Source organism: Phascolarctos cinereus, unplaced genomic scaffold (assembly GCF_003287225.1).
Source record: "Phascolarctos cinereus isolate Bilbo 61053 unplaced genomic scaffold, phaCin_HiC Scaffold_5;HRSCAF=322, whole genome shotgun sequence".
NCBI lineage: Eukaryota > Metazoa > Chordata > Mammalia > Diprotodontia > Phascolarctidae > Phascolarctos > Phascolarctos cinereus.
In genome coordinates, this window is record NW_027555958.1 from 354,148,574 (window position 1) to 354,173,253 (window position 24,680).

The 24,680-nt window shown below is 38.2% G+C and overlaps 1 protein-coding gene across 1 annotated transcript in view; it reads right to left on the reverse strand.

Moving 5' to 3' along the window:
* Positions 1–24,680, reverse strand: part of DNAH14 (dynein axonemal heavy chain 14) — a 340,072-nt gene that overhangs the window by 115,432 nt on the left and 199,960 nt on the right. The window contains 7 exon segments of the mRNA XM_020982026.2: positions 1,915–2,073; positions 6,996–7,193; positions 10,313–10,405; positions 11,248–11,327; positions 11,330–11,411; positions 15,398–15,568; positions 24,382–24,549. Of these exon segments, the coding sequence (XP_020837685.1) occupies positions 1,915–2,073; positions 6,996–7,193; positions 10,313–10,405; positions 11,248–11,327; positions 11,330–11,411; positions 15,398–15,568; positions 24,382–24,549 (951 nt within the window).

Here is a 24,680-nt window from a genome sequence, read left to right on the forward strand (position 1 = left end):
GTCTCTGGCTTGAGAATTCCCAAAGCTGATGTCACGTCTGTTACCACCATCTATTCTCACCACTGGCATTTCATTCATGTGAGCTCTGGTGCCATCTTCTATCCCTCCGTCACAGATCTCTCTATCCAACCTTCTAAATTGTCTTGGGCTGAAAGAACATCTAACTTGGACGTTTTGTTGGCTCTGCCAGTCCAGAATTTGATTTGAAGCATTTTTTAAAGTTGTTTGGAGGGGAATGTCGGGAGAGCTTGGCTTTTTCTACTCCGTCATCCTGGTTCTTCTCCTGGAAGTCCAAGGAAATAATTTTTTATCAACCTTTATTAGGTATACTCTATCCTAATCCCATTCTCAGACATTTTATTAGCTATATCTTTATTTCTCAAATAAAAAAACCAGTCATTTCTCCTGTAGTGTGGAAAATATTGTTACATGTTCAATCAACCAGCTATTAAATATTTTAATAAAAGGCCTACTCTATGCCTAACACTATTCCATGGACTGTATGAGATATAAAAGGAGTAAGTATAAGGGATTTGTCTTCAACAAGCTTATTATGCAACCAAAGAGAGTAACACATTTGAAATAATCAGAATAGCAAGTATCTATGTGGTGTGGCACTTTGATATGATGGTGTTTTTGTTACTCTTCTGTTCATGGTTGTATTTTGTTTCTTTTGCATTTTTATGGATGTATCTGGTTTCTAAAATAGGGTCTCAGGATTTCACAGAAATAAAGTAATATCATATTTAAGCCCTTAGTGAGCCTTGTATTTTTACTAATATCCAACAAAAGGTGGAATCCTCTTAAAGCTGGACCAGTCTAGTAACTTCACATTCAGATATGTACCTGTTTTACAGATGAGTAAACTGAATCCCATATAAGTAAAGTGACATGCCTAAGCTTAAACTGCTTATTAGCAGAAGGCATAGGACCAGAATCCAAATCATCTGTGTATCTACTTCAAAAAATGAAGTATAACTTTTAAGACTTCCAGTTTCTCCTGAATTTTTCTGTCGTAAAAAGTGATCATTGCTGAGGAAATACATCATCTACTAGGAAAAGGCATTCTGTGGTGTTAGCTTTACCAGCATGAGGGTGTTCTGTAATTAATAAGTTAATGACTTCAAGTATTTATTACTGCATCATGGTGGAGAGAAACCATTGCTTCTTACTATTGATGTTTTATCTGGTGGTGCTGGTAGGCTACGAGCCTAACCACAAAATACCAGGTGGCATCAATAAGAGAGATGAAAATAGTCAGAAAAAACTCCTTGAAGGAGGTAGACCTTGGGTTGGGCCTTGAAGTATGAATAGAATTAGGGTAAGCAGAGCAGAAGAAGGAATGCATTCCAGACAGGGAATCAGTATGAGCAAAGGCAGAGAGGTAATGACCATGGTGTGTGCCAAGAACAAAAAGAAGACATAATGGTGGAGTTGGAGAGTGGTAGGGAATAGGGTTGAACAAGCAGGGTTGGGTCAGATTGTGATGAGTCTCAGAAAGCCAAACAAAAGAGTTTAATCTTGATATGGGAGCAAAAGGGAATTATTGAAAGCTGTTTAATGGGAAAATCACATGATAGATACTGCGATGTTTTGAGTAGAAAGTCGTCATGTAAAAATCAAATAATATTAGAGTGTGAAATAATCTAGCAAAAATCACATATATCACCAAGGATGATATATCATCTCTGGATGCTAAATTCACGAGGATGTCAAGAAGCCAAAAGGTTATGTGGTATAAAAGACTTTTGATCACCTTAAAATAATAACATAATTGATCTGACTTAATAAGCTCATTTTAAGGACAAAAGCATGAAGTGATAAATTATATATGGAAACATGGATATGGTCTCAAATATACATCCTTAATTTGATTTCATAGTCTGATAAAAAATAAATTCATGTAAACAATACCTTTTGGAAGAATAGAAGCAGAGCTTGTCGGCTATCACCACAACCTTCTTCTTCAGCAAGATTTTTGAGACCTGCTGCTATATTATCCAACTCTTCATTTTCAAATACATCAGGCATAACTCCTGAATTGAGAATGGAGTTCAAATCTTCTAAAACAGACTCCCTGGGTAAAAACACATATATTTTTAAAATCAGAAATGACTCAATACTCTAATCTAAGGCACAAAAAATTGTCAGAGCTATAGTGAGTAGGCAAACTGATGGTGGTAAAGCATTATAGTCTATTCATAATTCAAATCAGCCAAACAGGTAATGTGATCAAGAGAATGAAAGACTAGACATTTTCTCTGATCCCGTCAATCCCTCAAACCTCTCCAAACAGAAATTATGCACAAAAATAAAGAAACTTAATCTGTCTCTAGAATTCAGGAAACTCAGAATCCAAAAGAAACCCCCCCCCCAAAAGCTCCATGAAAAATAAACTGACATCCATGAACTAACATTCACCTTGAGCTCACTTACTACTCCTCTCCCAACTCTTGCACTGCCAGTAGCGGGGGTATACTAGCAACTGGAACATAGGCTATCAAAACACCCCCCCAAACCCCAACCCAACCCAACACTCCATTCCCCTTCCTTCTTTCCAGTGCCTTAGAGATCCTGCTTCTGGGCTATGGAAGCTTGTTTAGGTAATGAAAGATAGTCATTCCAAGGTCAGAAACTTACTAGGGCCACATCACCAGTACATTGCAGAGCTGTGGTCTGTGCTATAAAAGATCTCTGCAAGAGAGCCAGGAACACAGGGAAAGGAGTAGGGCATAGGGACTGAAATAGAGTTCAACACCATGTCTCAAACCCCTCCTCGTAGAACCTTGGAAACCCAAACTACAGAGACATCAACCCCACATCACCAGGCACATCTCTGAACTGCTGGTGCTGGACCAAAGAAGTAAGAATACAGGGAGTGGGACAGGACACTGTGTATGTATGGGAGGCTATGCAGCACTCCACTAAGCCTGAGGGAAAGAAGTCCAGCATCCAGCTGGAGCCAATTCTGTCCTCCCAAAAGTCACCTGAAGAAGAGACCTAAATTGATAAAACATAAATTGCCCAGCACAATCTATAGTTATATGAAAAAAAAATGCTGTAAATCACTATTGATTAGACAAATGCAAATTAAAATAACTCTGAGGTACCACATCACACCTATTAGATTGGCTAACATGACAAAACAGGAAAATGATAAATGTTGGAGAAGATGTGGGAAAATTGGAACATTATTGTACTGTTGGTGGAGTTATGAAATGATCCAACCATTCTGGAGAACGATTTGGAACTACACCCAAAGGGCTATAAAAATGTGCATACCCTTTGACCCAGCAATATCATTTCTAGAGCTATATCCCCCAAAGCTCATAAAAACAGGAAAAGGACCCACATGTACAAAAATATTTATAGCAGCTCTTTTTGTGGTGGCAAAGAATTGGAAATTGAGGGTATGCTAATCAACTGGGGAATGGCTGAACAAGTTGTGGTATATGAATGTAATGGAATACTATTGTTCCATAAGAAATGATGAGCTGAGTTTGGAAAAACCTGGAAAGACTTACATGAACTAATGCTGAGTGAAGTGAGCAGCACCAGGAGAACATTGTACACAGTAATAGCAACATTGTGCAATGACTAACTTTAATAGACTTAGCTTTTCTCAGCAATACAAGGATTTAAGACAATTCCAAAAGACTCATGATAGAAAATGCCAGAGAAAGAACTATGGAGTCTGAATGCAGATCAAATAATACTATTCTCTCTCTGGTTTCTTCTTTCTTGTGGTTTTCCCCGTTGGTTCTAATTCTTCTTTACAACATGACTAATATGGAAATAGGTTCAGTATGATTATGTATGTATAGCCTATATTGGACAGCATACCATCTTGGGGAGGGGAAAGCAGGAGGGGGAGAAAATTTAAAACTCAAAATATTATAGAAGTGAATGTTGAAAACTAAAAATAAATAAATAAATAAATAAATAGTATTTTTAAGAAAAAAAAAATTGCCCAGAATGTGAGGAGGTTGAGAGGCTTTGGGACCCAGTCCCCAAACTACCAGATCAGAAAACTACCGGGTCAGGGGATCAGAAAGTGAATAGTAGGGGAAAATAAGAAAAAGAAAGACTGTAATTACCAAAGAGCTCAGCAAGAAGAAAACTCAAAAGGCCTCAAAAGTAAGCAAATAAAACAATAAGGAAAACAATAATAGCAGGAGAAAATATGGTCTCCAGATCTAGTAAATGTGTTTAGGTGTTTCTGTACAAATACTGCAAAAAAAAGGGAAATGATCCAACACTTGATGTGATGGAGGACCCTGTGGAGGAGAACATGAAACCATCACATGCTCTTCTTGAATAGTTTAAAAGAGAAATGAGAAATAAAAGAACAGAATTTATGGCCTGCACAGCAAAAATAATAGGCAGAACAAAAAATCTAGATTCTACAATGGCAAGTCTTAGCAAAGAAACCAGAGAGAGAACAACAGATTGGGAATGTTAATACATAGAAGTGAAAGACAATCTAGAAGAAGAGAATCAAAAGGCAATAATATTGAAAGAAAATATGCTCATTTTATAAGCAAAACATACTTATCTAAAAAATATGATGTGTAGGGACAACTTAAAGATTATAGGTTTCCCAGAAGCACAGGACAACAAAAAGCTGTTAACACCATACTGCAGGAAATAATATAAGAAAACTGTCCAGAACTTCTGAACATAGAAAATGAGATATACCAATTGAAGTATTCATGAATTGCCTCCAGAAGAAAAAAATACAACAAAAAACAACCCAAGCCTTCAAACTACAAGACACATAGTGGTTAAATTTAATAATTCAGTTTAGAAAAAATTAAATTCTGCAAATTATCAGGAGATGGACCTTCAAATATGAAGGAAAGGCAATTCAAATAATACAAGATTATTCAATATCCACCAGAAAATGCAGGATGAAATGGAATTACATGTTCTGAAAAGCAATGAAGCTCAAGGTACAGCCCAGGCTGAATCTATCCTGTGAATCTGAGCCTTAAGCGTAAATGAAAAAAAGATGGACATTCAATAATAGAGACATCTGGAACATTCTTGGAAAGAAAACCAGAACTGAAGAGATTATTTGCTTTTTCAACAGCTCAGATAAGAGAAATGCAGGAGGAATAAATGAAGATAGCAGCCAAAGAAGAACAGCAACAACAATTGATAACAGAGAGAGACCAATAAGGAACAAATGTCCACGAAGATACAAGGATAAAGGCAGAAATCAAGTGGAGGTAACAGTGACGATGCAGACCTGGGGTAACACAGATAGAACAGGGTGATACCTTGCCTAAAAGTGAATCAATAGGGTTTTTTTGGGGGGTCTACCTTATAAAATGGGATGATGAATGATAAAGAGCAGAGTGTGTGATGTTCCTGGGGAAAATCAAGGGCAAGGAAGGTGAACCCTGTGGTCTCAAGAAGAGAAAAGCCTACAGGGGAGCAGTTTCAGAGGAGGGGGGAAGGATTGAAAAGAGGAAGGCCTTGCTTGTATGCTCCTATGGGTGAAGAGAGATATTCTCTGAATGATGAGGACCTTGTGCTGGGTGTGGTTTGGGGAATCTAGTGCTTGAAAAGACCACTTGTCCTGGATGTAGGAAGTGGTGTTGGGGTGGGGCATGGAGTTGGAACTCCTGAGGACAACTGACACCTGGGAAAGTTAGAGGGCATGGACCCAAGGAGAAGACTCTGAGGCAAATGGAGAAAAGAAGGCAACTGGGGAAGGGTAAAAATCAGTGGTGGGCTAAATAATCATGGAGGTGTTGGTGGAAGAGCCCTACTATGGGGCAGCATCTTCTCTGTCAATTGCAGGAATTGCCCTTGTTCTGGAGTGAGGCACAATAGAATCCAATTAAATTAAAAAAATTAAAACAATTCTGAGGTACCACCTCATACCCATCAGAGTGCCTAATATGACAAAAAAAGGAAAATGTTGGATGTTGGAGGGGATGTGAGAAAACTGGGGTACTAATGTACTGTTGGTGGAGTTGTGAACTGATCCAACCGCTTTGGAGAGCAATTTGGAACTATGCCCAAAGGGCTATAAAATTGTGCATACCCTTTGATCCATCAATACCACTACCAAGGTCTATAACCCAAAGATATCCGAAAAAGGGAAAAGGACCTATTTGTACAAAAATATTTATATCAGCTCTTTTTGTGGTGGCTAAGAATTGGAAATCAAAGGGATGCCTATCAATCGGGGAATGGCTAAATAAGCTGTGGCATATGATTGTAACAGACTATTATTGTGCTATAAGAAATGACAAGTAGGATGATTTCAGAAAAACCTGGAAAGATGTTAACTGATGCAAACTGAAGTGAACAGAACCAGGAGAATGCTGTACACAGTAACAGCAATATTCTTGATGAAGAATTGTGAATGACTTAGTTATTCTCAGCAGTACAATGATCCAAGACAATCTCAAAGGACTAATGAAGAAACATACCATCTGCCTCCAGAGAAAGAACTGATATTGATTGAATACAGACTGAAACATGCTATTGTTTACTTTCTTTCATTTTTTTCCTTTTATTCAAATCTTGTACAAAATGACTAATATGGAAATGTTTACATAATTGCACATGTATAACCTATATCTGATTGCTTACAGTCTCGGGGAGGGGAGGGAAGAGAGGGATAGAATTTGGAACTCAAGACTTTAAATAAAAATGTTACACAAATTAAAAAAAAATTCATTCCTTCAAATGTTTAATTTACTACTGGAAATAGGTTTAGGCAATAAGCAAACTAAAATGAAGTTTTTTAACTTAAGATAGATGTCATTTAGGAAAACTAAGGAAATACAGCATCAATCAGGCATTCTACTTTCATTAGGGAATTGAATCAAATGACTCAGATTGCCTTACAAAATATCTCTAATGAATTTAAATGCTAAGGAAGCAAAAACAGTTTTTATAGAATTGTCACTTTTTTGCAAAACAGATATTTTACACATCAGTCTTTAAAACAATGATCCATAACAAAAGCTGCTTACCTGAGTTAGATGTGTATCAAGAATAAGCAAAACACTGGGTTTTCCTTCTAGTCCAGTCTGTAGAAAGACTTGTTTTGAGTCTTCTCTGAATTCCAGGTGGCCGTAAGTGCGAGCTGTGGATAATCTGTAGAGTTTGCAGTCTCCCAAATAACAGGCAAGGGTGGCACATGTTTCTGTTCCACATCCTTCCATTCCAATCTTATGGGGAGAAAATGGATTATGAAACCGACATGTTTTGAGAAATCTTTCAAAAAAGACTTTTGTTTGTGTATGCTAAGAGTAGAGAGTGAATATAGCTTAGATTTTTGGTAGCTCTTCCCAGCCTGCTTTAAACAAGGTCTATCCTGTAGCAGATAGAGATTTGGCTTTGCGGCAGGAGGACCTGTGTTCCAGTCCTGCCTCTGATGCATACTGGCTATGTGATCCAGGGCAAGTTACATAACCTCTCAGTGCCCCTCCCCTGCCTTCCAGGCAACTCTAAGATTTTAAGTTGCAGAGAAGGTGCCAACATGCATCGGTAGAGGGAATTTCCTCACCAGGGAATTCCTTACACCAGTAAAATAATAGGGCTGGTCTCCCTCTCTATCAAGGGTTCATAAGACAGTTTTCTTACACTTACCACATTGTACTTTTTTTTTTAAGAGCCTTTTGAAAAAGCAACATGAGAACATTTCATCAAATTTGAACATTATCTGGAAAGATAGTCTTAATCATATTTGTGAAACTCCAGGTAAATTAATTTTACTTGTTCTCCTTAGGTGCAGTCTACCATCTATACTTAATCCATAGTTCAGAAACCCAAATCCTTTTCTCAGGTATCCATTTTCTTAACTTATTTACTTCCCCCAAAGGTCCTTTTTTTTTTCTCCCTGAAGCTCCTAGCCCCTCCCAAAGCTTATATCGATGGTTTATATGATCTTGGGATGTATCTACAGCCTTTTATTGACTAAGTCATCCTTGATTAAATCACACATATGTCCTCACGGAGGCTAATAATGGTATGCAAAGGTATTGTTGAATACACACATATATTATCAATACAAATAATTTGCATCATTGATTCTTTTTTTTTTAATATGCACATTCTTTAGTTCCTAGGAATCCCAAAGAACAATCTACTGCATATGTGTCCAGACTTAACTCAAAACGTATCATAGCCCATAGTGATGCTTTTGACTGCCACCAGATGGCTCTAGCTGGGCCTAATTAGGTGCATGTAGCTGTATTTTCTAGGGATAGAGAGAAGAGTCAGTGAGTGAGATCCAGAAAGTAGTTATAACAACATGGTCACCAGTCAACCTTGCTCTTCATTTGTCTTACTCTTGTCTGTACTCCTTTTCAGAACTGCATTCTTTGGATTAGAATGAGCCCTGACTCTAAAGTCGGAAGAACTGGGTTAAAGTTCTACCTGTGAGTCTTACCACCTATGTGAACTACCATGTTTTATTATTTAAAATCATTGTTGAGTTTTCTGCAAAAAAAAAAAATGAATACAATAAAAAGGTACAAGCTTTATGGGCTCAATTACCTAATTTGTAAAATGAGGGGGAGGGTAAACTAGATGGCTTCTAAGGTTTCTTCTATCTAAATATACGATCCCATAATTATACATGGGCAACTCATAGAGTTTCTTTATCTATAGGGAGTTGGTGAGCTACTCTCTTATTACCTCCCTAAATCTGTAGGAGGATGACTAAAGTAATTCTGTGCATCTATTTTGGTGGCTGCTTATTCTCTTTGACTTGGAAGTGAGAGTTGGGCTTACTAAATACTTGAAGTGAAAAGGATTTCTAGCCATTCATGTGATTTTTCAAGTGCATATATATATATACTCACATTTTTATGTGTCATCATGTCAAAAATGATAAAATATCTTTTAAATTTTCCATCAAATATTAGCAAATTAGCTTCAACTCAGTTACTTAACTGATGGGTATTGTCTACATGAAGAACTCTTACTAGATACAAAGACTCTATCTGGAATATTATGTTCAATTCTAGATGTCACATTTTAGGAAGGTCATTGAATAGAGAAACTGGAGAGTGCTTCCAGAGGAGGATGATAAAGACATCCCCTCCTCATAATTGGCATATAAAAATTGTAAGTGTTATAATTCTCATGTGTGTATGCATGTGTGTGTATGTATATGCATATAGGTGTATCTGGAAAACTCTCTGGAGACCATGTCCTTTTGGAGACTGGCTGAAGGAGCTAAGAACATTTAGCTAGGAGAAGGGGGTGGTAATGAGGAGCTCAGGTATTAGTATTAATGTTATTTTAAGGGATATCATATGGCACATGGACTAGACTCTTTTTGCTTGTTCCCAAAAGGAAGAACTCATAACGTTTGGGAGAAGTCGCAAAGGAAGACAGGCTTTATGTAAGGAAATACTTGTTAGTAATTACAACTGTCAAAAAGTTCAATGGGTTGTTGACCCAGTCGGTAATGGATTCTCCTGCCCCCCAGATTGTCAAGTGGAGGCTGGATGACTACTTGTGATGTTGTAGGAGGGATTCTAAGTTTGGACCAGATGGCCCCTGGGATTCACTATAACACCAAAATTCTGTGAAATACAATTTATTCAAATCCTCGTGTGTGTCAGTGCCCCCAGGGCAGAAAGTAGCAACGTGAATTAAAAAAAAAGTTTTCTAATTTAATTGGATCCTACTGGTGATATTATTTATAAAGATACAAAAATACTTAATGGTTTAATACACCTAGACATAATTCATTTATTTCAATGGTTCTGGCCAGCAAAGTTTCAATGACATGAGGCCAATTTGTTTACTTCAAAGTCTTATTCTAACTTTTTATCCTTTATTTGTATGATGAGGTTTCTCTAGGTGTATAGAGAACTCTCAACTTCTAGGGTCTAAATAAAAAAAATTTTTTTAGAGAAGCTCATAATTTTAGGAACATTAGTATAATATTTAAGTCAATTAGTGTAACATTTTTTCAAAGCAGGTCACACACATAGATGATTAAGGTGAGCTAATGTAAAGGACCACTAGATGGTGCCAAATCCATCCTATGCACACACACACCTGCGTGCACACATAATCTACTTTGGTATTATTTTGTGTGTTTATGGTGTCTTATGTGAAATATTGGAAAATTATTATCTTGTTTTATGGACTTGCAACTTCATCACATCCAAGAAATCTTTTTGTTAAAATCCATAAACTTTCAAATATTGTGCTTTTCAATGGCTAGTGCTAAGGAAGCATTCATAAGGCAAACCATTTTTGCTGAATTTCTTAAGTTGTCTACGACCTGAGAAATTTAAATATTTATTTGTAAACTTTCTTTTCTTACCAGGATCATGTGGCTCCCTGGCTGTCGAAGGACTCTTGCAGCTCTGCAAACATGTTCCGTGGCTTCCTTGAACGACACCATTGAATTGGAAAGCTAGGAAAGGAAATGGAAGGAAGAAATAAATTTCAGTGGTACTAGGGTGGGGGAATATCTAATTCCTTTGTGGCTTGGCATAATAGGAGAGAGGAACGAAATAAAGGACTTTAACAATCGTGTCTTTATAAAATGGTTTAAATTTTAATCTGAGAGGAGAAAATTTGAGTAATGCATAATCCACATACAAGACCATCTCATGCAACTGGCTGCTATTGCTGCCTCTCTGATGCAAGAAAGCAAAGCCAGAGAGGAAGAAGACAAAAACAAAATGAGTAGCAGTAGCTGTAGCATTCTTGCTTTCAGGAGCTGGTCTCTGGAATAACTGACCCTTCTTCTACTTTTTCCTCCTTTGCTGAATGACTATCACCTGCTTGATAATCAGAAACAGGAAAAAGAAAATCCCAAACAGGCTTGTAGCTGCTGCTCTCTTTCTTCTCTTCCTCATGAGGTGTCCCCTCAAGGAAACAGTCTTATATAGAACCTTCATTCTTGAAGGACATTGGAGTACTTGGCCTCTGAGGAAACTTCTGGTCCTGTGAACCCTTTCCCCATTCTCTCTTTCCATGTAATTTCTACCTGACATCACTTTCCCAACTCTACGCCACCAGTTCTTTTCCTTGGATGTTACCCATCAAAGCCTTGCTGCCAAAACTTGACTTTCCCATCTTTAAGATCATATCTTTCCTGAGGGGCAAAATAATACAAAGCTTTATACTTACAAGAGCTCATTTTGAAACCTGAGTGGTGGATTCCTCTCTCCTGTCCAAGATGTTTGAAAAATTCCTTAAAATTTGAAGGCAGTAGTTACTGGCAACAGATTATATAACATCTCGTATTACCTCAAAACCAGCTGAGCCCAATGAGAGCTGGAATTCAGAAAGCACATCTGCAAGTTTTTTCTGGTTATTACAGTTCTGATCCTTCTCTTATGAGGTTTGTTTATATCCAAAAAATCCATATACAAAGGTAAATCATTCATTATTTTGTCTGTGGGCCATAAAATCTATGGGAAGAAAATTCATTTTTTAAAAAGCAGAATCCAAGAGAATACAATTTTATTTATCAGTGAGACTAATGCAATCCTATATTGTCTGAGATGATCCTATCAAAAAGAGCCCAGATTCTCTTCCAGGAATGTCACAGGGATTTTTATGAGCTCGACCCTATAATCTGGGTGAAACTTGGAAAAATCTTGTTGCTTGGTAGCTGATAACAAACTTTCCACTTGGAGGAAGACATGGCCTTTAGGTACCAAAGTGAAATTTGGCTAAAAGAAAACCCCAAGCTGTAAGATATTTTGCAGACAGGGAAGGTAGAGTCTTAGGTTCCACAGTGTCCTCCAAGGTCATTTGCAGTCCTTCATGGAAGTTAGATCAGTGTAGGAGCCTACAGATTCTTCAGTCTTGGGGTGGTTTAGGTATTCCAGCAAACTCCAGTCCATTGTCTTTTGTGGGCCATACAACTGTTGTAGCAATGTCCACGCTCTGTTAGCAGAAATCCTGTCTCATGATTCTGTCTCTGGTACCAGGTATAGTTCTGGATGATTGCTTGTTCTACTGCTACTGTCTTCATATTTGCCTCCTGACCTGGTGAAATCCTTAGACTGTCTTGTGGTGTTCTCAGCTCTTCATACAACTTGGTATTTGCAATGGGGGAACTTGGGAACTTCTAAATCAGTGATTGGCTCTCTCAGCAGCATCTTTAACCAAGTTATTATTGAAGGAAAAAAAAACTCCAACAGGTTTCTGTCTTGTATTTAGATTCATAACTATTAGGGTCACACAAATACTACTAGTTTATTCAATCTTAGGGAAAGTTTTCAGGCTGGCATAGAAACCCTAGCATTTCTAAGAATTCTTATTAAAAACATGATTTGGTAACTTTTACACATTCTCAAGAGTGATAGAGGCAGTTATTTCTGGATTAGCATCTATATGCAAAATGTTAGAGATGAGATAGACTTATTTTTCTGAAGGAAACACAATATAGGACATAACATATAATCCCAAGGACTGTAATGTGTGACTTTAACAATAGCATTTTTCTATATTTACATAGAGGTCTTAGTCCTCATTATTACATTCTCAAAACAAATAGCTTTTGTGGCTTAAGTTTCTTGGCTTCTCCATCACTCAAACTGGATCTAAACTTGTTATACTCAATGATAAAATAAAATCAAAGAATTTTAGAGCTGGATAGACTCCTTAGTCATCTAATCCAATCCCTCCCATTTTATAGATGGGAAACTAAAGTTCCTAGAGATGAAAGAGCTTTGTTCAAAGTCTTAGATCTATTTGGTGATGCAACTAACATTAGAATGTCTGTTTTCAGACTTCCAGTCCAGTATTTTTTCTACATTTCCATTTTTCCACACATCTATTTGGATATCTCAGTGTGGCCACAACTTTAGGATGCCTCACCCTCAGCAATTATGGTGACTAGAACTCAAATAATTCAGATGGCTCTCATAATAATAATTAACTAATACCAGGTACACCTATCTGGAATATATTCTCACTTATTTAATATGCCTTCATGTGAGTTTGGAAAAATATGTTTGAGGCAAATCTTGAGATGCTGTCCCAATATAGGTCAGCAGGCCTGAAGTTGAACATAATGACATGTTGAGGAATAAGAAAATTTGGCAAATCGAGTTGGCCTTTTCTTCCATGATCTGCTTAAAAACATTTTTAGCAGCTGCACCATCTTCTCAGTCTGAACATTTGCTTGTGGGTGATGAGGTATAATGCTATATTTTCAAATAAAATACCTAAATTCCTTAACTGCAACTGAAGTAATGTAGACTCACTCAAAAAAAAAATAAGTGTCTGGCAACCTGTGTATGTAAATAACTGAGATACAAAGCTGACATTGTTGCAGTAGAGTTTTGACATGAAACTGGAAATACTTCAAGCTATTTTTAATGTAATTCTACTAGAAGGAGGAACTTATTCTCCAAAAATAGCTCTGAAGAGAAATATTGATCCTTGACCAAAATGTCTTGATCCAGGCTTGCAGCTCACCAACTGTGCCTCTCACAATTCAGTATGCGTGTTGATGTCCTCTTAAAAACGCTGATCTTCTAGTTCACCCATCTCTTCAACCCCCATAAACCACATCTTCACTCCCATAGAGAGTATCATACCTTAGATCTCTCCATCATCCCTAATTGTGCTATCTCCATTTCTTAGACTCTCAACTGACCCAATTCTGATAATAATTTTTTGTAATTTCACATCTACCTGTGCTTTACTTCTAAGCTGTGCTTTTTTTCCCCACCATGCTCAACTGTGCTCAGACTATTAGCTTAGTTTTACAACTACAAAGACATTCTTGACTTATCCTTTCCCCCCATCCCTCAGAACCAATCAGTTGCCACGTCTTATCAATCCCATCTCTGCTGTAATTCTTGTCCTTGTCTCGTGGAGGAAAAGAGAGAGGAACCTTCTATATCTTCTCTGATCATGAACAATTACATTTTAGAAGTAGCCTCCATTTCAATGTAAAGTGAACTAGTTATTTCTACACTACTTTTCTGCTGAGTTTTGCTTCGCCTCCCATTTCTTTTGCCTTTCAATATCAAGTTATTACCCTTGCTGGAATCTTTCTCGTCATTGTGAAGAACAAAGCTCTAAGATGTTGCAAACTGATATCAATGTGTCAGTCACCTCTCTCAACCTCAGTTTCTGCATCTGTAAAATGAGGGGGTTGGACTTGATGGCCTCTAGGGTCTCTTTTAGCTCTAAATCTATGATGTTATGACTTGTGGCCTCAGTCTTTGTAAGGAGCACTGTAACTCTGCACTTGATAGTAATTTGAGATACAGGGGTAACTGCCCTTTGCTTTTTTAGCCACCACTTCAATTTCTAATCTCACTGACAAATCAGGTCTCTGGAGGGTGGCTACTGTGCTCCCTTGGGGCTGAAGAATTAGCTCTACAGGATTGGAGGATAGTTTTTTAAGACTGTATCTCATGAGCCTCTGCCAGTATGCGTCTCTCCATGCTTATCAGTTGATATCAATTGATCAGCCACATTTAATTAGCTTTCAGAAAGGAGAATCTGCTCTGGTGGTAAAGTAGAACAGTTGGTATATAAACATTCCCCCTTCCTTCCCAAGTTCATGACACACTCTCATTCAAGAACATGCAGAGTCCAGGAGAAAGTGGGTTGGGGCACAGAGCACATGTACGAAGATGGTAACAGCTCCCAGAAGTCGTTTTGCTGGAGTCTACCAAATGTACCTGTTAGGTGTGGTGAAGTTTTCTGCTGAATTCCTTGTAGAGTCTTAAAGTTGACTTATCTCAATGTATCTAGTGTGTCTGCTGACACACTGATGCATTCACCACTATTCTGGGGACACTGATAGGATGCAGACAAAAAAGTCCAATTCCTCTGGACCCTAAGATCCTCTGGTCCAACTCTTCTTTGGCCATCATACCAAGAAAAGACAAAAACTAAAACCTTCTCAGCCACCAGTGGAGAAAACACTTCCTTCCTTTGGCCATCCTAGTGAGGGAAGGGTGAGAACCAAAAACTTCAGACATTTATGGAAAAACTCTTCCTCCTTTTCCTTGATGAGAAAAAAAAAGTTTTTGTTTCCTTTCCTCAGCAGAAGTCAGGGAGCTATTTTTTATGGCCCATACATACACAGGAAGCTTCTCTCTCTTCCTGTTGAGAGATAATATCTTCATTTAAATTTTCAAAGTATGTCTGATGGTACTGGTGGGAATGGTGTTTTCTACAAGTTCAACAAATATCTCAGATAGAGGAGCGAACTTAATCTGAAATCTATTTGAGCCTAGGGATTGTTGCTTCTTTGTGATAGCTTTAGGGAGACTCTTCAGTGATTTTTTCAAGTGATAATTATGCTTAATTTAAAAGCAATTTTAAAAATTACACTTTTCAGGACTATTTCTGAAAATGGTATTCTTTTTCCCCAAGTTCTCAATGAAAGAATGAAATTTTTTAAAAAAATGAATACATTTACCTCAAAATAGAGTTCTAGTTCGCTTGAAAGAAGCTGGAAAAAATATTTTCTTTCCTCAGCATCAACTAAGCGATCATGAAATACTCGGGTTGCTTCATGTACAAAGAATAGAGCAGCAGTTTCTTTAGACACAACAACTGACTTGTTAGCTTGTAATAATCCATGGAGTAGCTATTAGAAATATAAAGATGAGATTTTCAAAAATCATTGAAGTATTTTAAAAATATTTTAAAATCTCAAATAACCAGATTGCTAATAATCTCAGCATTTCTGGGCTCTGTAATTAAGAAAGGTGTTTATTTGAAAAAATGTGGGACAGCTAGGTGGCTCAGTGGATGGAGCACTGACTCTGAAGTCAGGAGGACCTGAGTTCAAATCTGGCCTCAGACCGAACACTTGATACTTACTAGCTGTGTGACCCTGGGCAAGTCACTTAACCCCAATTGCCTAAAAACAAAACAAAACCAAAAGAGAAAAAGAAAAAAAAAGAAAAATGTTACCCATGTCTACAAAATCTGTATTGATAGCAAGATGGATGGGATAAGGGGAAGAAGAAGCAAAGGATAGCCCCTGAAGGGAGATATATGGTCCACAGTTAAGTTTCTTTGCATTAGGAGAATTATTTTGGCATCTTTGTGAAAGATAAGAGAATGGAGGCAGAGAGACAGAATGGAAAAATAGTAAAATAGTCTTAGGCAACTAGGTGGCACAGTGGATAAAACACAGGGCCTGGAGTCAGGAAGACCTGAATTAAAATCCAGCCTCAGACACTTACTTAGCTGTGTGACCCTGGGCAAGTCTTTTAACCTTGTCTTTACCTGTAAAATGAGCTGGAAAAGGAAATGGCAAACAACTTTAGTATCTTTGCCAATAAAACCCCATTTGGGGTCATGAAATGTAGGACATGACTGAAACGACTGAACACAACACACAGATCATAGTGTAGTAGGGGTAGTTTCAGGATTGACTAAATGACTGGGCCCCCAAAGGGATCATGAATGGATCACTGTCAACATGGATGGAAGCCTCTAGTGAAGTGCCTCAGAGATCTGTGGCTGGCATTGTGCTGTTAAATAATTTTAGCAGTTATTTGGATAAAAGCACAGATGGTAGGCTTAGGAGTTCCACTGATGACCCTAAACTAGGAGAGATAGCTAATCTATTGAATGACAGAGTAATGATCCAAACATATCTCACCAGGCTAGAACAGCAGACTGAATCTGTAGTGCTCAGTTTAGTAGGGGTAAATGTAAAGTCCTATCTTGGGGATAGAAATCAGTTGAATATGAGTCTACAGAGGTGAGAGTCCCACTATTCTCTCTCCTGGTCAGGACACATCTCCAGTATCATGTACATTTCTGTGCATTGGATTTTAGGGAGAATAACGAGAAACTGAAATGTCTTCAGAGGTAGATGATTAGGATGAGGAGGGTACTGGAGGCCATTAGGATCGGTTGAAGAAATTAGAGATATTTAGCCTGGAGACGAGACTTAGCTGGGATTTGGAAGCTGTCTTCAAATATTTGTAGTAGACTTATTCTTCTCTCCCTCTTCCCCAGACCATAGAAACAGGAACAATGGGTAGATGTTGCAGGAAGGTAGATTTTGGCTTTGTATAAGAGAATATTTCTTAAATATTACAGCTACCCCAAAGTGGGCAGCTATGGGCAGCTAGGTGGCACAGTGGATAGAGTGCCAGGCCTGGAGTCAGGAGACCTTGAGTTCAAATCTGACCTTAGACGTTTACTAGCTGTCTGATCCTGGGCAAGTTACTTAACCCTGTTTGCCTCAGTTTCCTCATCTGTAAAATAAGCTAGAGAAGGAAATGCCAAGACAGCCCCAAATGGAGTCACAAGGAGTCAGATAAGATTAATTAACTAAACAACAAAACCCAAAAGTGGAGTAGGTCAACTTGGGAATAAGTGGATTCCTCATTACTGGAGAGCTTTAAACATAAACCAGATGATCCTTTTTTTCAGGGATTCCATAAAAATACTGTGGAGGTAGAATAAATAGGACAGGGTAACTGGAGACAAGAAGAGAATGAGGAAGAGGGAAGGCTAAAAAATGCCTGAGGTTTCGCATCTGAGTGACTGGAAGGATGATAGTGAAATCAGAAGAAATAGGGAAGTTGAGCAGAAGGGTAGGTTTTGGGAGGAAGGTGATAAATATGTTTCTGGGTATTGGAGTTTGAGGTACTCATGGACATCCAAATGGAGATTGTAGATCATAGATATCAAAGGCACAGTTGGACATGGAGCTGGATCAGTAGTTCAAGGTTACATACAGAGATTTAGGAGTCATTTGCATAGAGGAAATAACTGAAGCCATGGAAGTTAATGAGATCATCTAATCTCATCCTCTAATTTCATAGATTAGGAAAGTGGGTTCTACAAAGGGGAAATGATTTGTTAGTAGTGTTATAACACATAGCTAGCCCTTGAGTTAGGAAGTCCTGGGTTTAAGTTGTGACTCTGACACACCCAGACTCTGTGACCCTGTATAAGCTACTTAATTTGGCATAGTCAACTCTCAAAGACTAAGTTGAAGAAAGGTAGCTGATCTGCATTGGTAGAGGGACTTTACTTAATGTGAATCTCCAATACCAATGAAATCACTAAGCTGGTCCAAAGCAAAACAAAACAACAGAGCTTCTAAGTGAAAGAGCTATTATTCCCCATGGTTATTGTTTTGTCCACTACTCTGTTGTTGTTGTTCAGTCATTTTTCAGTTGTGTCCTACTCTTCATGACTCCACTTGTAGTTTCCTTAGCAAAGATATTGGAGTGGTTTGCCATTTCCTTCTTCAGCTTTTTTTACAGATGATGACAGGGTTAACCCTGTCTTGCCCATGGGTCACACAGCCAGCAAGTGTCTAAGGATGAACTTTAACTCAGTTCTCCTTGGAGTGCCTGAGTTTTATCCATTGTGCCACCTAGCTGCTACTACTAATTTGCATTTTGAAGAATTGTATTATTTATGCAAAGGCAAAATATAATTTTCAGGATAATATCCATAGCTGGAAGGAAAGTTGTCAAAATTAGCAATACTATTTCTTTTGGTTTCCATTAAAATTCTTCTTTGATGGTCACCATGGCTTAGAGGAGGCTCTGGTGTCTCCAAGACTGTGTGGCCCTACTAGACTGAAAAGGCTTCAGCTGTAGTCCTGGTGGTAGACTTCATTTTCACTCTCAGAGGATTAATCTAGTTAAGTTCAGAGAGAGGCTCCTGACCACATTGACTGAGATGGATTGTTCAGTTACAGCAAGTCTGACTATTAACTAAACTAAGAAATTTCACAGGGACAAAGCTTTAGAGCTGGAAGGGACTCTAGACGTCGTCTAGCTCAACCTTGTCATTTTATAGATGAGGAAACTGGGAATTAGAGAAAAGACTTGCCTGGCGTCATCCAGATAATTAGGTCGTGATCTACATTAGTAAAAGGACAACCTACTACAAGGCAATCAATCTGAAAGTTCTGTTTAATTATCCCTGTAGTCCTGAGCATGACTGACAGCATTTTGAGGAAATGATTTTGTGCATCATTGCCTTGTGTGAAATGTAAGACCTGTAAGTTCAAATCTACTTTTATATCAACTTACTTAGGGCCAGACTAAAGACTTGGCAATAGTGTAGACAAAAACACAAAAAAGAAATTTGCTAATTTCTTCTTTGTGCTAGGACTTCCAGGAGCCAAGATGGCAGAGTGAGCAGTACATTGCTGTAGCTCTCCCATATTCACTTCCAAATAACCATAAAATGGTGCCTCAGAACAAATCCTGGAACAGTGGAGCCAGTGGAAAGACAGAGTGGAACAGTCTTTTAGCTCCAGAGACATGGAGGATCTGCAAGAAAAAGTCTATATCACTCTGGGAAAAGGGGAGTGCAGTCCAGGACAGGAAACATCCCAGTAAGCCAGCAGCAAGCCCCACCTAAATAAACCAGTGGGAGATCCTGAGCCTGTCTGGTGGGTCAGGCAATGCCAACACCAGGACCCCTACATGCCTTAGCATAGCCAGAGGAACTGGCAGACTCCAGCTCCAAAAATGTACTTCAAGACAGCCAGGGTGGTGGTGGTAAGAAGACAGGCTTCCTGCAGCAGCTGGACCTCCACATACTATAGCACCGCTCCAGGTGGTCCGGTACCTTCCCTTGGAAGCCCTGGATGTGTCAGTGTGGCTCTTGGCAGGCAGCTGTCTTCCAGTGGCTGGACCTCCCCATGCTTAAGCATAGCCCCAAGGAAACACAGAAAAACCCCACCTGGCTCCAGCACATGCTAGACACCACCACTAGGATGCTGGCTTGGCATCAGGTAAGTTGCCAAACCTTTTCAGCCTCTAGTAGTGCCAGCCTTCCACCCACCCAGCCCACTCAACACAGCACCAGACATAAGGGTCCCCCATGGGCCTCAGGGCAACATTAGCATAGCACCAAGTAAACAGCCAGAGCCTGCAGCCACTGTCACAAAAAGCCAGATACAGAACCCCTTTCACCCTAGGAGTCAGAGATCAAACTTAAAAGAAAGGAAAAAGACCAAAAAAAAACCAACAAAAAAAGAATCTGCCATAGAAAGTTATGGGGTGACAGGGAAGACCAAGACACAAACTTAGAAGAGGACAACAATGTCAAAACACCTATGGGTGAAACCCCAAAGAAAAATGGAAAGTGATCTCATGCCCAGGAAGAACTCATGGAAGATCTCAAAAAAGGAGCCTAAAAATTATATAAGAGAGGTAGAAGAAAAAACTGGAAAAGAAATGAGAATGACACAAGAGAATTATGAAAAAAAGAGTCAACAGCTTGGAAAACTGCTTAAAAACTAGAATTGGTCAAATGGAAAAGGAGATACAAAAATACACTGAAGAAAACAATTGCTTAAATAATACAATTGGCCAAATACAAAAGAAAGTAAAAAAGCTGAGTCCAACAACACCTTAAAAGTTAGAATTGGACAAGTGGAAGCTAATGACTCTATGAGACATCAAGAATCAATCAAACAAATTCAAAAGAATAAAACAAAATGGAAAAAATTTAAAATAGCTCATGGGAAAAACAACTGACCTGGAAAATAGATCCATGAGAGACAATGTCAGAATCATTGGACCTAAAAGTCATAATCTGAAAGAGGACCTGGACAGCACCTTTCAAGAAATTATCAAGGAAAACTATTGTAATGACCTGGAACCAGAGGGCAAAATAGTCATTGAAAGAGTCCACTACTCACTTCAGGAAAGAGATCCCAAAATAAAAACCCCAAGGAACATTATAGCCAAATTCAGAACTATCAGGTCAAAGAAAAAACAAGTGACCAGAAAGAAATAATTCAAGTATTGGTGAATCACAGTCAGGATCATACAAGACATGGCAGTTGTACTATAAAAGGATCAGAGATCATGGAACATGATATTCCAGAGGGCAAAGGAGCTGCGACTGTAACCAAGAATCACTTACCCAGCAAAATCAAGCATAATACATTAAGGAGGAAAAAATGGTCATTCAACAAAATAGAAAGGTTTCAAGCCTTCATAAGTAGAACACCAGAACTAAACCAAAAATGTGACCTCCAATATCAAGACTCAAGACAAACATAAACAGGTAAAAAGGGAAAGGAAAACATAAGGGATTCAATAGAGATAAACTGTTTACATCCCTACATAGAAAGATGATACTTGTAACTCTTAAAAATTATATCACTAACAATACAGATAGAAAGAATATACATATATAGAGAATATGGGTATAAGATGACTTTGAGGGAATGACATAAAAAATTAAGAGATGAGAAAGAGGAGTACAATGGGTGCAGAAGAAAAGGAAAGATAAAATGGGGTAAATTATCTCACATGAAGAGGTGAGAAAGACCTATTACAGTAGAGGGGAAGCTAGGAGGGTGGGCGATGGGAATCATTTGAAACTCACTCTCATCAGTATTGGCTCAAAGAGGGAATAATAAACACAATCAGTTGAATATAGGAATCTATCTTACCTGACAGGGAAGTAGGAGGAGAGGAGATCAGGTAAAGGGGGATGGTAGGGACTGACAGAAGGGAGGGCAGATCAGGGGAGGTGGTAGACAGAAGCAAAACATTGGTGAGGTTGGAAAGGGAGAGAGAGAGGACAAACAGGAGAAAGAATAGGATGGATGGAAGTAACTGTGAATGTAAATGAGACGAACTTTCCCATAAAGTGGAAGTGGATAGCAGAGGGGATCAAAAACCAGAATCCTACAATATGTTGCTTACAAGAAACACACTTGCAGCAGAGAGACATACAGAATAAAGGTAAGGGGCTATAGCAGAATCTATTATGCTTCAGCTGAAGTCAAAAAGGGCAGGGGTAGCAATCATGATCTTAGATAAAGTAAAAGCAAAAAAGTACCCAATTAAAAGATATCAGGAAGGAAACTGCATCTTGCTAAAAGGTACCATAGACAATGAAGCAATCAAATTTGAAGAGCAAGGAATAGTCTACCTGTCAGATCTATGAGGAGGGGAAGAATTTAAGACCAAACAAGAGATAGAGAGCATTATGAAATGTAGAATAGATAATTTTGATCAAATTAAATTAAAAAGTTTTTGCATAGACAATACCAATGAAATGATAAGGAAGAACACGAAGGTGTTAAAGAACTGAGTTTAACTCAAGCCTTGGATATTCAGCACTTTCTCCATCGGCCTCCTCTTCCCTCTGATTGGAGGATGAAGGAGGACTAGACTTCTCCCAAAACTTTCTTTTATAAAGTGCAGAAATTGGTAACTCCGCTTGGTTTCAACTCCACAGAACAAGATTTCTGGTGTCTCTCTCCATTACCCATCACCTTTTCCAGCTTCCTTTTGTACATTGTCTTCTCCCCATTAGATTGTAAACTCCTTGAGGGCAAGGACTGTCTTTTATTTATTTGTATCCCTAGTGTCATAGTAGGTGTTGTGGAAATGTGAAAAATGATTATTAATAACCAATATCTTGGGGAGGTTCAGAGCTTCTCCCCTCCCCCCACTTCCAAAGTCCTAAAGTTCAGTTTTTCTTCAGAAGGACATTACAGATCTCATAGATTCTCCTTATCCTGGTCAAACCCCACCCAAGTTTGCAAAGAATTTAATCCAAAGTGGGGAAACCCATTCTGTTCTACTCAGGCTTGGGTACAGAGAAATTCTTTTGTCTAGATGGCTCAAGGCTGGGAGTGGTCTGGTGCAGGGATATTTTCTCTGTCCTGGGGTGAAATAATGATAGAGTGACACCAGCCCTTGTTGAAAGGATATATAAACTGTGGAGCCTAACCCTGAAATGAGCTCAGTTACTGACTGCAGTTCCCATGCATGCATGTCCACCCATTTTGAGAAAAATAAACATGCATACAGCCTCAAAAAAAATACACTACCAATGCAACCAAGATTAGAAGGAAAGCAGAAAGCTGGGAAGGAATCTTTACAGCAAGTGACTCTGACAAAAGCCTCATTTCTCAAATATGTAGAGAACAGAGTCAAATTTATGAGATATGAGCCAGTATCCTATTGATAAATGGTCAAAGGATATGAAAAGGTAGTTTTCAAATGAAGAAATCAAAGATATCTATAGACATATGAAGAAGTGCTCTCAATCACTTTTGACTAGAGAAATGCAAATTAAAACAACTCTGAAATACCACTTCACACCAAGCAGATTGGCTAATGTGTCGAAAAACGAAAATGATAAATGTTGGAGAGGATGTGGGAAAATTAGGACACAGGCACTGTAGGTGGAGGTGTGAACTGATACAACCATTCTGGAGAGCAGCAAACTGTGCATAGCCTTTGATTCAGCAATACCACTATTAGGTCGGTAACCCAAAGAGATCATAAAAAAGGGAAAAGGACTTACATGTGCAAAAATATTTATAGCAGCCCTTTTTGTGGTGGTAAAATATTGGAAATTGAGGGGATGCCCATCAATTGGGGAATGGCTGAACAAGCTGTGTTATATGAATTTAATGCAATACTATTGTGCAATAAGAAATGATGAACAGGCAGATTTCAGAAAAACCTGGAAAGACTCATACAGATTGATGCAAAGTGAAATGAGCAGAACCAGGAAAACATTGTACACAGTATCAGCAACATTGTTGTGATGATTAACTCTGAATGACTCAGCTCTTTTCAGCAACACAGTGATCCAGGACGGGTACAAAGGACTCCCAATTGAAAACACTATCCATATTCAGTTAAAGAACTGATGGACTCTGATTGCAGATTAAAGGATATTTTTTTCACTTACTTTATTCTTTCTCATAGTTTTTCCCCCTTTTGAACAGTTTCTTCTTCCACAACTGTGATGAATATGGATATATGTTTTACATGATAGCATATGTATAAACTATATCAAACTACCTACCATTTTCAGAAGAGGGGAGGGGAGGGAAAGAGGGATAAAAATTTGGAACTCAGAATCTTATAAAAATGAATGATAAAAATTTTCTTGATATGTAATTGTGGGAAAAAATAAAGTACTGGTTAATTCCTTTTTTCCCTTGGAGATTTTTTTTTCTCCATAGACTTCAGAGTGATTTAGTACATCCAACTAATTCTCAAATCATTATCAAAAAAAACACAAACCAAAAACCAAACATATAGAACAAACAGCAATCCATAGTAATGAGAAGAGGGATAAGCATAAATAATTGAAATCCAAAAGTACTTCTCAAATCTCATTTTAACAATTAGTTTCAGCTTTCACCCACTATCAGAGCTGATAACAAGTGACAACATTGCCGATTTAAGTTTCACTTCATTCACTTCATTCCCTTTTTCCCGTCCATCCTATGTGTAGAAATCCTAACATAATGAAATAGAAAGCAAGCAAGCCAGAACAGGATTGTATTTTGATTTTGGTATAACACTGGCTGACAATAATCTAAAAGGACAAATATATAAGACACATTTAATGAGCAAAATTATATTTCCTATAAGTCAAATGTTTTAATACTGATTTAGAATAAAATTTGATACAAACGTTAAATAGATCCCAAAGACTAAACATGTAGTGACACTTAGCTGGGGTTGGTAACAGATGGTGACATACGTGATAGTAGATAGAGAGGGAAACTGCCACCAATTGCTGCCTGCACTTCTGAACATCAGAGAGGAAGGAATTGTTGTGTAAGTGTATTCCCAGATGAGCCTAAAAAAGAAAATTTTGTGACCAACATTTTAAAAACATTTAAGTATTCCTTAGCACTCCTGCAGATTTAGGCATTATAACATTAACAGGAAGTTCAAAGTCTATTAAAAATGCTAATAGTCATCATGTAA